Source organism: Juglans microcarpa x Juglans regia, chromosome 8D, assembly GCF_004785595.1.
Source record: "Juglans microcarpa x Juglans regia isolate MS1-56 chromosome 8D, Jm3101_v1.0, whole genome shotgun sequence".
NCBI lineage: Eukaryota > Viridiplantae > Streptophyta > Magnoliopsida > Fagales > Juglandaceae > Juglans > Juglans microcarpa x Juglans regia.
The window spans coordinates 4,490,065-4,503,718 of record NC_054608.1 but is presented as its reverse complement, the minus strand read 5'-3'; the positions used below and the strand labels follow the sequence as shown (position 1 = coordinate 4,503,718).

At 35.4% G+C, this 13,654-nt stretch overlaps 2 protein-coding genes across 5 annotated transcripts; one reads left to right on the top strand and one right to left on the bottom strand.

Moving 5' to 3' along the window:
• Positions 1 to 962: 962 nt before the first annotated feature.
• On the top strand, positions 963 to 2,755 carry LOC121243356 (transcription factor MYBS3-like). The gene is made up of 3 exons (XM_041141471.1): positions 963 to 1,534; positions 1,971 to 2,176; positions 2,293 to 2,755. Exons 1-3 carry the CDS (start codon positions 1,219 to 1,221, stop codon positions 2,461 to 2,463), a joined length of 693 nt encoding a protein of 230 aa, XP_040997405.1. The 5' UTR covers positions 963 to 1,218; the 3' UTR covers positions 2,464 to 2,755.
• Positions 2,756 to 4,732: 1,977 nt separating this feature from the next.
• On the bottom strand, positions 4,733 to 12,874 carry LOC121243353 (K(+) efflux antiporter 6). Of its 4 annotated transcripts, none has more exons than XM_041141468.1 (20): positions 12,405 to 12,874; positions 12,190 to 12,233; positions 11,606 to 11,664; positions 11,391 to 11,469; positions 11,220 to 11,281; positions 11,052 to 11,127; positions 10,860 to 10,934; positions 10,139 to 10,210; positions 9,973 to 10,056; positions 9,184 to 9,252; positions 8,989 to 9,066; positions 8,735 to 8,823; positions 8,025 to 8,121; positions 7,885 to 7,938; positions 7,114 to 7,209; positions 6,661 to 6,849; positions 6,507 to 6,584; positions 6,246 to 6,290; positions 5,356 to 5,462; positions 4,733 to 5,192 (listed from the first exon to the last, which is right to left on the bottom strand). In XM_041141468.1, exons 1-20 carry the CDS (start codon positions 12,649 to 12,651, stop codon positions 5,153 to 5,155), a joined length of 1,740 nt encoding a protein of 579 aa, XP_040997402.1. In that variant the 5' UTR covers positions 12,652 to 12,874; the 3' UTR covers positions 4,733 to 5,152. The 4 variants fall into 4 exon arrangements, with proteins under 4 accessions (XP_040997402.1, XP_040997400.1, XP_040997401.1 ...); XM_041141466.1 differs by having other exon boundaries at positions 5,373 to 5,462; positions 12,405 to 12,873; XM_041141467.1 differs by having other exon boundaries at positions 5,373 to 5,462; positions 12,190 to 12,227; positions 12,405 to 12,873.
• Positions 12,875 to 13,654: the final 780 nt, after the last annotated feature.

Below are 13,654 nucleotides of genomic sequence, written 5' to 3'. Positions count from 1 at the left end.
AAACATGCATGAATTTAATATATCCGTCCAAAAACTGGCAGCTTTACTATAATATACACAAGTGGTCCGACATCCCGATCGATATATATAGGACTAGTGGACCATGCACTACTGTTCCATCTCCTGCATGCATTAATTATTAACAGTTTGCTTGCGAAACAAAGCATTAGCGGCTGATCAAGCAGCTAGCTAGCAGTAACGTGGGAAAATACTCAATATTATTCAATATTGCATGTGCTGTAATCTTGCCATGCCAATATATCTTTATTTATGATCTAATTTTGGGGAATCCCAAATAAAATACTTTACAAAAAGAAGTCCAACTAATCATTTAAATGGTTTTTAATTTGAATTTTAATACAATTAATTAATTGATAACATTCATGGTCGCTTTGATGACCCAGTACGTACTTTCAAAGCATGCAGCAGCTAGAGGTACTGGTATTTTGCTAGCTAGCTAGCTAGCTTCGATCCCTCGTCAACAGCCCCCCGGTCCGATCTGTCTCTGATGAGTAGGATGTCTTTGTTTTTACTCCCCCATTAAAAAAACGTGCGCATGTTTACAGCTTTCAGGTACCGGTACCTACCACTGCATGCTTTAACTCAACGGCACCGACTTTACTTCTCACTGAAATTAATTCTTTAATTTAGGTAAAACAGGAAAAAAATAAACATGACAATAATTATTTGGACACCTTTCTTGTATGCATGAGCAGTGAAGGGCATATATCGTGGAGGATCATGATACGGTACGGTTTGGTCGACATGATGATCATCATCTGCTGTAGGCGGCCATGCATGCATGCGCTTGCATATCATGGTATCATGGATATGATACATGCATTCATGTCAGGTACTGATTGGGCTCGCATATATATAGTACTAACCCCATGCATGATATCTGTGCAATCTTTAAACGTATATACATACGTAAGATACTTTCATGAGGCCGGCCCCCTCACACATGCCATCTGTGCGATTTTTGCAATTCGCTAGTTTAATTTGTAATTGAGTAAACAATTGCGACCAACATTTAGCACAGTACTAAAAATCGCTGGAAAGATTCAATCCAGCGATATTATATCTTATTTCTGGCAATTGTTGGCACCGAAAAGACTATTTTTCTTGTAGTGTCAGTTCGATCAAGAGCAAAAGAGCAATCTCTAATTTATCACTTTCTTGCTTTAAAGAGTAGTTTTTGTTTCTCTGAGAGCGAGAATGGCAAGAAAATGCTCATGCTGTGGGGATATGGGTCATAATTTAAGGACTTGCATCACTCATAAAATGAGTCTTACGGGTAATAAGTACTTTAGGCTATTTGGTGTGCAACTTGACCTTTCTTCTTCTTCTTCTTCTTCTTCTGCATCGTCTTCTTTTGTTATGAGGAGGAGTTTTAGCATGGATGGCCTGTCAAATTGGTTTACACCCTCTTCATCATCATCTTCTGACCTTACTACGGACGGAAAATCTCCTCAATGTAATGAATTTATCTCTGATGGCGTCGTCACCACAAGAAATCGGAAAATAAAGAAGGGTGAGCTTCAGTTTGTCACTGTTTGTAGATCTCTCTCTCTCTCTGTGGATCCTAATTTTTTATAGTTTTCATTCCCTTAACGAGTCTTCCTTGTGTTGAATCTCATAAACTATACAGACCCTTATTTTCTACTGAATTGGAACTGTTTCTGATTTATGGTAATTCTTCCTTTAGTACATGATCTAGATCTATGTACATTTTCAGTCTCTCTCTCTCTCTCTCTCTCTCTCTCTCTGTATATATATATATATATATATATATATATATAATATGTGTTCATTATATTATTTTTCTTCGGAACCTTCTAAAAATTCTCCTGTGAATATGTTAGTATGCCCTAAGATGTTTTGAGTAATATCTTCTTCAAGATATGTGCATATAATTATAATTAAAACCCCTTTGTATGGTGAAAATTTGTACGAACACTCTTAATTAGGTGTGCAATATTGGAGTGAGGAGGAGCACCTGGCCTTTCTGGCTGGGCTAGAAAAGCTGGGAAAGGGAAATTGGAGGGGCATCTCTACAAACTTTGTGACAACAAGAACTCCAATACAAGTAGCCAGCCATGCACAAAAACATTTTCTTCGACAGATCAAGACCTGCCCCAACAAAAGAAAGCGCAGTCGACCCAGCCTCTTTGATGTAAATGATGCTTGCATTATATTAAGCTGATCTCACTCTTAGTTTTTTTTGTAATAAATGCAAACTCTAATTAAGTAAATTGACCTAATCATTGTGTTTTCACCTTATTCTGGCAGGTGAGGATGATGCCCAAATTCACTCCTCAAATTCACTCCTCAAGTAGTACTGAAGCTTCTGTTGATCCATTAATGGAGTCTTCATCGAAGATAACAAGTTCTGCAGCGCAGTACTTGACTGCAGCAGTACTGAATCACAGATCAATTAATGGAAGAAATTGGCCATTCTGATCATAATGCATTATTTGAGCCTTCCCACTTCAGGTTTGACAAAGCTAGCTAGCCCATCATGTACTAGTACTCTTGATCAAAGTGCAAAACCTGATCATGATTAAGAACTAATACTTGCAACTCATGTGCACTCCTGATCATGTCTCTGGAAGAAAGTAATTAAATTCTGTTCTCAGGGAAAGTACGTAGTACTGTAAATGGCCGAGCCATGCATAGGGATGACAATATGAAAACTAAGACATTGATTACAAATGATCTATGAAATGCATGCTGCATGGTACACCTGTTTATATATATTGGAATAATCTATGCAGGGCCCATATATGCATGAAATTTTTGAGGTTCCATCACCTACTGGACCTATACATACATACATACATATATATATCTTGGTAAATGACCCCTTTTTTTCCTTTTTAGATAGACTTTATACTCACTTTCCAATAAGATTTGACTGTCAAATAATACGAGGTCATTTATCTTTCATTCATTTCAACGGCCATAATTGAATTAATTAGGATACAAAATGTGAATAATTCTAGTAATTTGAAGGTGCATAGTCATGTGTTTTTCCTTCCCTTCCCCCCCTTTTATTCCCCCCTTCAAGTAATAAAAATGATCGACTATATATTTAAATTGTTCATTCTTTTATTTGGAGAGATTGAATTAATTCTGATTGCTATAATATGTGGTGATGATCATGATCATCAGTTCTTGTAATTTTATTATTGGATATTGGTGGTGTAACTATATAATCTTGGTGGCAATAAGTCTATAATATAATTGATTTAATTATCATCTGAAATGAATTACTCGAACAAATCATTTCAATTGCTTCTGATTTTTTTTCTTTTTAAATATTTTTCTTACTTTTCACTAATTGCATGCGTCTCAAAATCTTTTTTTTCCCATTTAGGTATCAAATGAGTTGTCTTTTTCTTTTCACGAGAATGGCTGAACCTGATCTATCACATGTCAGCATATATATTTTTTCCCCTACATGTAACCAAAGATTAAGATGCGGTTTAGATAGTGAGTTGAGATGGAATTAATTGATATAAAAGTTAAAAATTGAATAAAATATTATTAGAATATTATTTTTTAATATTATACATTTTTTTATCTATCAACTCATCATCTCATCTCATCTCAACTTTTTTTTTTTATATAAAAATATTAATATTTTATTTTTTAATATTATTATTGTTTAGGGAATTAAAAAAGTTGAATTGTTTATTATTTTGTGTGAAAATTTGAAAAAATTGTAATGATGAGATGGAATGAAATGAAACACTTTCACTATTCAAACGAGATCTAAATTTTATTTTCAAATACAAAATACTTTTTAATTTCAAATCTTCAACTTTTTCATCTAATCATTACCTAATGATTATTATCCAAACACAAAAATCAATATAACTTTTACAAACTCCAAAATAAAAATTATATTAAAAAATTATATTCAAACAGTTTTTTAACAGCTTTTTGGGACGTCATTGCAGTTTATTGCTAGCAGAGAGAGAGAGAGAGAGAGGAGTTATTAATTTGGGATGAAATTATTAGGGATGTGTAAATATACACATATATAGGGTAGGAGCAGGATGAGGAGGGGGTTGAGATTTCGAAGGAGAGGCCATGGAAGACAACTAAGGTACAGATCATACCACGAAGAGAGAAGGAAAATGAAAACACTGACGTGGCTACGCCGATTGCAAGCCATTTACACCATGCACTTGCAAGTAGCATTTTTCATATATATATATATGAATTAGTATAGACCCTACAACATTTAATACCGTCGATGGTAGTTTTGCCCGCACTGTTTAATTTATCTGATTCAACGTGCAATACAGACTGAATTCCAGGATCGATCTCAATACATTCATTCATGCATCTCACAATTGTACAATGGATTGGTATGATTTATGTACAAAAGAGCTACGAAATGAGGATTACCACTCGTGACTCGTGTTGTTAACAAACTCCCCATCTTTCATCTTGCATCCACGTACGTCGGATCATCCACGTTTTAATTCCCAACAATTAATTAATTCCTGATTTAATCATGTTTCTTAACACCCAGCTAGCTAGGCTAGTAATCATTGATTAAAAAAACCCAACTTAATAATGGAACAGACATACATTGATTAGTAATATATATACATGATTCAGATCAAATTATAATAACTACATCAAATTAAATCTTGATCCGTGAATGACAATTTTCAGTTTTTAAGTTTACAAAATTGCAATCATAAAAACAATCTCATGGCAATAAAGACACGACTTTTATACATTGAGAATTCCATCTGTACTTGTAATTAATCATCTATGAACAACAATTGCCACAAAAGTTTACAAAATTGAAACTATGTAACAAATGAAAAGAATATGTCTCCACAAATCGGTCATGTGGCAGAGACGACTAAATCACAGATAAAAGTTTTCAGCTGTCAGTCCTTTCGGAAATTAGATTACCTCTTTCCCGATCTAGTCTCACCACCATCCGGTAGTTGCGTGAATGATGGAAAAGCTGTATAGCGAATAGCCGCAATTGACTTCACCGGCAGTAGTGTTGGGAAAGCGAGGGATGTTATATAGTTGGTATGATACTGAAATTCCCTTTCACTTCATATATATGTATGTCATGAATCATGAGGTCCTTGATCGATCAATAAAGTGCGCTGCTTCAGACTTTCGGACCGAAGGTTTTCTCCTTTGAATCCACTCTGAAGTTGAAAGTGGAGAAACGAACAGAAAACTCAAGATCCACTTGGAACAATAAAACTCAAAAAGATGAAACTGCACTTGAAGTGACCTTCTAACTACGATAGTACTGATAGAATGTAAAGAATTGGAACTTCTATTATTGCCAAGCATCTATACACTTACTGTAGACTGGTCATTACCTCCAAGGAACCGTCAGGGGAGAACCACCGTAACAGCACGCCAAGGTGCACTACGGCAGGAATTAGCTTGAAAAGCAGAGGAGTTGTCACCTGTGGAAGTTTCCGTGAATAATCCACTCAGAACAAAAACATGATTGTTATAGAGAAGATCATTACTGCAGCCACGAACACATTTATCCCTGACACATAAGATCGCTTCCCTAGAAAATGTTGACTCCTTAAGTACTCATTTCCGTGAACTCAAAGTTATCATCAATATCAACAAAAACCAAAGGAATATGGATGCTTCATTTTAACACAGGAAGAAAACAGCCTAAACTGTATGAAAAAATCAATTTAAGCTTCTCTAAAAATTTTCCAAGCCCCTTGCAGGGTATGCTCCTCTTGCTCATGTAAGATTTTGTCAAATCAGTACACCCTTATCATTTTATAAGTAAAAATATTCGAAGAAATCAGTATGCACTTATCATTTCAAATCCTCATTTCCTGCAGGATGAGGAAAAACTAAAATATTAACTACATTTCCAGTTTGAGTTTACTTTTCATCATCATATAATTTTTTTCTGCCTGGTTTCAGGAAATTGTTAATCCATCATTACCGGATTCCAGGAAAAAGAAAAGAATCAATAATTTCAGAAGTAAAAGGAGGAGAAAAGTTCGCCAAACCATTTTTTTTATTTATTTAAAAAAGATAAACACAAAATGCAGGCTCTTACAGTCCCATTCAGAATTATCGTCTGATGTAACTATGTTATGTACCAACGAAAACTGAGATGTTGTGGAACAAAACAAACAAGGTACATCGATAGCATGCATGGACTACATAAACTACATATTACATCAGCTAAAGCATAAAACAAAATGACTTCATACCAGACTAAGAGCGGTAGTTCCAAGAAGCAACAGGTACACTTTCCCCTGAAAATATTCAAAGTGTTAGTTCTATAGTACCTCATATGTTCCACACATTTTCCTGCTAAAAGTTATGGGTCCAAACTTCAAAGATCCATAAACATGATTATAAAACATGACCATTGTTGGAAAATAAGGGCACCAGACATAATTGCTCTCCAAAACTTTCCTAACAAAGAAACCTTAAGCATCAGACTGAATAACCGAAACTGTAACACTAACCTCAACTAGATGAAGATTAGAAGCCCGGCTGAGAAGAACAAAAGCAAACTCCCCTATCTGTGCCAGAGACATCCCAACCTGTACACACCAGAATTCCCTCAAAAATAGTGCACGCACAAACACAAACATAACTAGTGGAATATCAATATCTTACAAGAAGTGAAGTCTTGTTGTTGTAGGTAAATCCCTTGACAACAGCGGAGATTATAATTGTTTTTACAATGATCACCAGAAGAACAGATGCTAGTAATATATCCACGTGGTTCCAGAGAAATTGAACATGGATCAACATTCCAATGCTGGCAAGGAAAAGAGCTGCAAAAAGATTGCGAATGGGTTCAACCTGCACAGGTAACAGAATTCAATGTGAGATTACTAAGATCAATCAGAAGACTTCGGCATGTGACCAACAATTTATCTTACATGGACGAAGCACAACATGTTGCATCATATGATTTGCTCATGACAGTTGTACAGTTTATACAACAGAAAAGGAGGAGGAGGAAGAGAGAGGGGTTTAAAATTGCCGCTGCTACACTTGGGTAAGATAAAAATGTCAGCTCTTGGAAGTTGGAGAGAATAGCAAACCTAAATTAAATAGCCTTACTTGATCTAGTGTATGTTGAGCAAGATCAGTTGTTGATATCATCACTCCAGCAGCAAACGAACCCAGTTCTAGGCTTAGCCCCAGCTTGTCACTACACTGAAATCACACAAAAAATTAGACAATAGTTGCATGCTGAGGGTCTATTGTATGTGCAAGAAATGGTCATGACTCACAATGCCTTTTCAAAACCAAGAATTCAACCAATAAAATAATATTCTGAAGCAACAAACACTAGTTAAGAAGGATACTGCAGTTATAGCCTTCTGTGCCGTGTCACTAATCCTTTCACATTTCCCTTTTCTGGAGATACTCTCAACAAAATTATGCCAAAATTCAAACTCATGCATGAGGGTTGATGTAAGAATATATAAATACTTTCTTTATCAACCACAAGTTTTTATCAGAAGATTTTTCTCAAGGTGATATTAAAATAGACTAACTTGATGCAGCATCTTTCAATCCACTCAGACAAACCCTTTTCCCCTAGGCTTAGCCAATACAACAGCATCCATCACAGTGATGCTCCAAAGTTTATAACTCGACTATCGCAATCCAGTGGCTTAGATGTTTTTACAATCATCAAAAAGTACTGATGGGATTTTTTTATTGGGAAAAACAAGTTATTGGAGTCATCAAGGAATATAACTCCAGGTGTCAACCTTTCCATTACTTTTTGTGCCTAATCCAGACACATTATATCGAATGAAGATAGGGTATTCTCTAAGCGAAAACAATAATTTCAGACATAAAGAATTAGGAAGCAAAACGAACCCAGGCTACAAGCAAGCAGAATGCAACCGATGCCAACTGATATAGTTCGTTGGTCTGCACAAATAAAGATAAAATTAGAGAACAGATTGAAGTGAACTAGGTTGCTATCTCTAACATTATGCAAAAGACAATACCCATACCTGTGATGATAGGCTTATCATGAGTTTAAGTAACCAAGGAACACAAGTACGAGATAATATAGTTAGAACAGCCAAAAATGTAATCAACACCACCAACCTGGCAAAGAGAAGAACTACGATGTTATAACATATACTACTGAGAACGGAGAAAGAAGAGCAAAATGAAAGAGGAAAAGTTCTGAAACGAAAAATCAATCATAACTGTACTGACTCCAACCCGTCATAGGGTCACCTCATCAAAGCCAGATTTTCCTAGGCCATTTCATCTTCATATTTACATGTAGTATCATCATATCAAGTAGAAATTTACTTTTCCTTTCAGCTCCCTTCACTGTTAAAGAATAAAAATGTCTTATCCAGTTTAATGGAGATAGCACAAAAAATTGCAAGTTTCAATTCAGTTCCAGATAATCTTTTCAATACGTAGGCTTCACATTGTTTGGTATGCAGTACCCCATGGCTTCCCTTGCCCCCACCAATAAAAATACACTTCATGCCATTTCTTTTATGTACTTCTATAGTCCTAAGGCGCCACTGGTGGCACTTCAAAATCTGCTGCCTTCTCTTTTAAGACTTCCAAAATTTTCAGCTATTTGCTAAGTAGCAGAAACACATCTTTGAATGAGCCATTTCGCATCAGACACATCTACACTTCTCAGACAGAGAAAGAAGGCTGAAAATTTGGAGAGTTTCATAAGTTCTTTACTTACACTTTAGTCATGGACATCACTCCTTGAAGGACACCAGAAGTCCCACCCAGTACAGGAAGCAAAGCAAACAGTAAACCCACGGCACAGTCCTGGAGGGCCAAAAGTTATTAAGACGATAACACTGAAAGAGCATTTGAATGAAGAAATTGATAGTTTGCATCAATTATTTAGTAGAAAGAATATACTAAAAAATAAATTGGAATCCATGGAAGGAAGACTGTTAAAGAAAAGAAAAGAAAAAGCAACTAAAGTACCTGCAGAATAAGGGTGCCGATGGTTACTTGGCCATGAAGGGAATTAGTGGAGTTTTTTTCCATCAAAAACTTCAAGACCTGAGTCCCAAAGTATAAAACCTCAACGTTACGGGGATTATTTATCATTCAACCAAGTATATACACCTAGAAGAAAAAATGCATTCATTCATATGCCAAAATCACATAAAGCTTTACCACTGCTGTTGAAGACATAGACAGTAATGCACCAACAAATACACCCTCTGAAGCTTTACCACCACACAACTGCAAAAAGACAAATTGGCGGCATTGAGTGAGCACCATACATATTGTACCTTGTGTACTAGGGTTGTGCCCCTTTATGCTTTTAGTAGTTGACATAAAAACCAAAGACCCACCCCATCAGCACCCTACTGCTTTATCTCTTGAGCCAAGCCCCCAAGGACTCCATGCAAACAAGTTATTAATAATGTTTATGGTCAGATGGAGGAGGAACAGGTTCAAGATGCTATAGTGGAAAATCCACTGGCTCGACCAAAAATACGGTCTGATACTACCATATAATTCACCAAAGAACTGGAATGCCTAATTCCAGTGAACGATATCAAAGTTTTCTTTTACATTACCAAACCTACTATGGCATTACCATACCACTGACATAAAGTCAAAATTCTTAATAGAAAACAATAAAACCTATAGGCTGGATCTTAAGAGCCAGAACCCAAAGCTCAACAAAATAATTACGTAGTGTAACGGGATAATTAACTTTAGCAGGAAATAACTCTTCAGTGGTTGGAAATGAAGTTGATACCAAACAAGATCCTCAGTAAATTTGTCTTCTACATTTAACTGTTTGTATTGCTTTGAAAATTGTAATTCTCGAGTATTTGCAACATTCAGAATTCAATTGAACTTCTATATGGCAGAGATCCTCATGTGCAAGCAGTTTTCACAAGTAGAAAAGCACAAACTTTCAAAAGAGTTCTGTGAGAACTGTAGCCATACCGAGGCTATAATACCACACAGGCACATAAATAGGAAAATTTGTAGCAGGCCCCCTAGAACAGCAACTGCTCGAACAACTCGAAGCTACAATCACACAGTAGTAAAATTTCAACCACCATTTCACTAAAAGACAGAAAATGAAGCAGGCTAAGGAAAAAGATTAGACCTTTGTTGTGGAGAACTCCAGGCCCAGTGCAAAAAGAAGAAAAACTACACCAAACTGAGCCACTGTTTCAACCTATGTGCATGCAGCAGTGCAAAAAGTAAGTGACATGTAAAAATATTTGACAAAAGGAGAGGGTATTGATGTGATATGAAATCTTCACCAGAGTATCCTCAGAGAATGAGTCTATGAACCTAGCAAATAATTGCACATGTACAAATCATCCGTATAGTTTCTCAAGCAATCAGAAAGAAACTTGGTAACGAAAGTAGCCAATGTACAAAAGAAAGCCCACTAATCAATACTTTATTAATGAGTTTGTTAAATTTTTCGTGCTATTACCCATTTAAGCCAACAAAATGCATGATCTCTAGTATATTTCTAAGATAGGCACATTGAAATAGATTGTAGAAACGTAAGAATCAAAAATAACTAGCCTATAACAAGTAATGGTCTTGGCTTTATCTGAATTATAAAGGAATCAATATGATAATAATCAAAGTAAGTGTTAGATATGTCAATTGAATCATTACACTCATTCGATATCATTCGTTACCTATCATGGCACATTTTTTTTAATAAGTACCTATCATGGCACATAAGGGGATTACTCCGGTAAAACAGTGAAGTATGACATTAAGGCAAACAAACAATCATATTCAAGAGTTTAGAGGTAATTAAAGATAAAAGGCACGAAAAGTTTTCAAAGGAAAAAGCAACATACTTGGACCATTTCACTAACAAAGTTAAATCCTCCAGGTCCAATAAAAGATCCAGCTAGCAGATATCCAGTGATAACCTGAGAACATTAAGCATGATTAACAATAATATCAGATAATCAGTTCAATATAAAACTTGAACAGATTCTAACATTGCACTCTGTCAAGTAAAAAACATAGATCAAATATAATCAGACCGGCTGTCCAGCACAAGCAAAGGCAATGCCACCACAAGTTGCTGAGACAATAACAACTACCAAATCGGATATCAATCTACAAAGAAATAAGTAGAAAAGCTCAGAGAAACTCACAATGTACATGCAGAAACAGAAGTTTACAAAACTATAGTAAACTCTCAAGTTTACCTTAAGTCCAGCTGCAGAACTGGATATTTTGATTTAAAATTAGATATAATAAAGACATTGTCCTGAAAACAAAGCACAGAGATTATTCATCTAAACTAAATCGATAACTACGACCAAGGAATTTTTTAAATTACATAACAAAAGAACATATTTTTAAATGAAGAAATCTACCTTTCGATCTATTAATGTTGGTGTATCTTCAGCTCTATTATCAGTATCCAGATTAAAGACATTATGCAATTGGAATGACCTAAAAGTTAAATCAACAGTGGAGGGTGAGAAAAGCACGAACTGTTGACATACATAAAGAGAGGAAAGGCCATTTTATTAGCGATGAATTATAGAGAGATGGACATTAATCCTCAGTTTAACAAAGAAACACATACTTATCCTCTTTCGTATCGTTTTTCTTCGATTTAACTCTGGCTACAGTCTCCAGAACTGCCTGATCAACAACACAGAGAAAAAAAAAAATGCAATTCAGCAAGTGCTTTGTGCTATAATGGGTACCTGATAAATTCAAACCAGGACAGAAAGATAAGATCTAGCGTATCCAACAAATTAAGAGCCAGCAACAAAAATAAAATGCATTTGAGAATAAAGAATACATGATAAGAATGTAAATGAGATATGCTATATCATTTCCAGCATATCACATCGTAATTATGATTAGAAAAGTACGCAATCAAAATTTGCATAAAATTAGATCTGTGATGATTGAAATCACACCATGTCGTAAATGAAATCAAGATTTAGAATTGTAACTATTAAACCAATCATAAATCAATTAATCATAAATCAATTACCTCCTAGTAATTTAGTATATTTTTTTTTTTTTTCTTTTTTCGGCGTAGAAAAAATGCATGTCAAGGGCACAAGTGAAAATGCTTGCTCTTTTAATGGTTATAAAAACTAGTTCTTTTTCAAAGATTTTCTTATTTGAATTCTAAAAGAAAATGGTGCCACCAACCTGCTGTTCTGCTACACTGTTATTGAAGCCTCCAGCATCTGCCGCTGCCAAAATAATTAGGCAGGTAAAGAAAATTGAAAGTCCAAATCTGTAGTTATACTTAGGTCAACAATCAAGCAGGTCTTGTCGCATATCGGACTGGTTCTTCGGCAAACAAATAAAGATAAAGATAAAGCCTAATCAAACTAAAAAGCAGAAAGATCGGATCTGAGAACCTTCGGGCTGATCGTTCTCGGAGAACTCGTTGGCGAGAGCTTGATCAATCATTTGGGCGAAGCTGGCTTCTTTAGGAGTAGAGAGAGAGACATTAGACTCGGTGGAGTTGGTGGAGTCGAGGCGATCTGATTCGGCGAGGGAGGGCGAAGTAAGTAACAGGGCGGAGAAGCAGAGTAGGAGCAGCGTAGGGGCTGCCACTGCAAAGAGGAAGAGACTGGACTCCAAGGACGGAGATTTCTTCAACATTGCGGAGAGTGACGCAGGATAATCGAGCCCGGCGCAGGTTTAAGCGTGCCTGTCTGTGTGAGCCCTAAGAGAGACAGAGAGAAGCACAGAGAAGGAACGAAAAAAGCGAGAGGAATAAGAAAGACGCGCAGATGAAACAGCAAATCTGCAAATGGATAGAGAGTCTGAGAGAGACCCACTCAGAGAGAGACTGAGAGAGAGAGAGAGAGAGAGGAAAATGAAATAAGGATGGAAGATGGAGAGGAAAAGAGTAAACATGGACCGGGTTCGGGTCAACCGTAAGTCTGAAACTCGTCAAAAAACCTGCAAATTGTCTTCGATCCGGAAAACCAACACGGTTACCCGATAAATTTATTCGGGTACAAAGCCCCGGTAGTTTTTTTTTATTATTATTATTGAAATTCAAAGTCACGAACGTTCAACTTAGTTAAGTTTTTTATAAATATTAACGAATAGAGATGATAGAGTAAGTTTTTTGAAGCCTTTTTAAAATAAATTTAGATATATTTGAATGTTAAGATGAATTTAGATATATTTATATGAAGTTGGAAAAGGTTATGGATCCCGCGTGTAAAGAGATATTGAATTGAAAAATATTATGAGTCTCAAGTGTAAAAAAGTTTTAAATTGAAATGAGTTTAATAATTTAAAATTTTGATCTTTAGATATTAGACTTAACTTAAAATTAGATTTAACTGAATTGATTTCAATTCGGTCTAATTTCCAAAGAGAGCCTAAGACTTAAAAGTGATAGAGAAACACATAAAATATATCATATATATGTGTATATATATATTTATCAAATATTCAATATTATCTGATTAATTTCTTCAAAATATTGTGGAATCTATTTTATATATTTATATATCTCATTCTATATTTTCAATTGAATTCTAAGCGAATCCAATTTTATTTTGCCAACGTGACTATATAATATTTCTAATCTTTCTACTTGTAAATCATAAGATTTCTGATAAATACAACATAATTTGATTTACAGGAT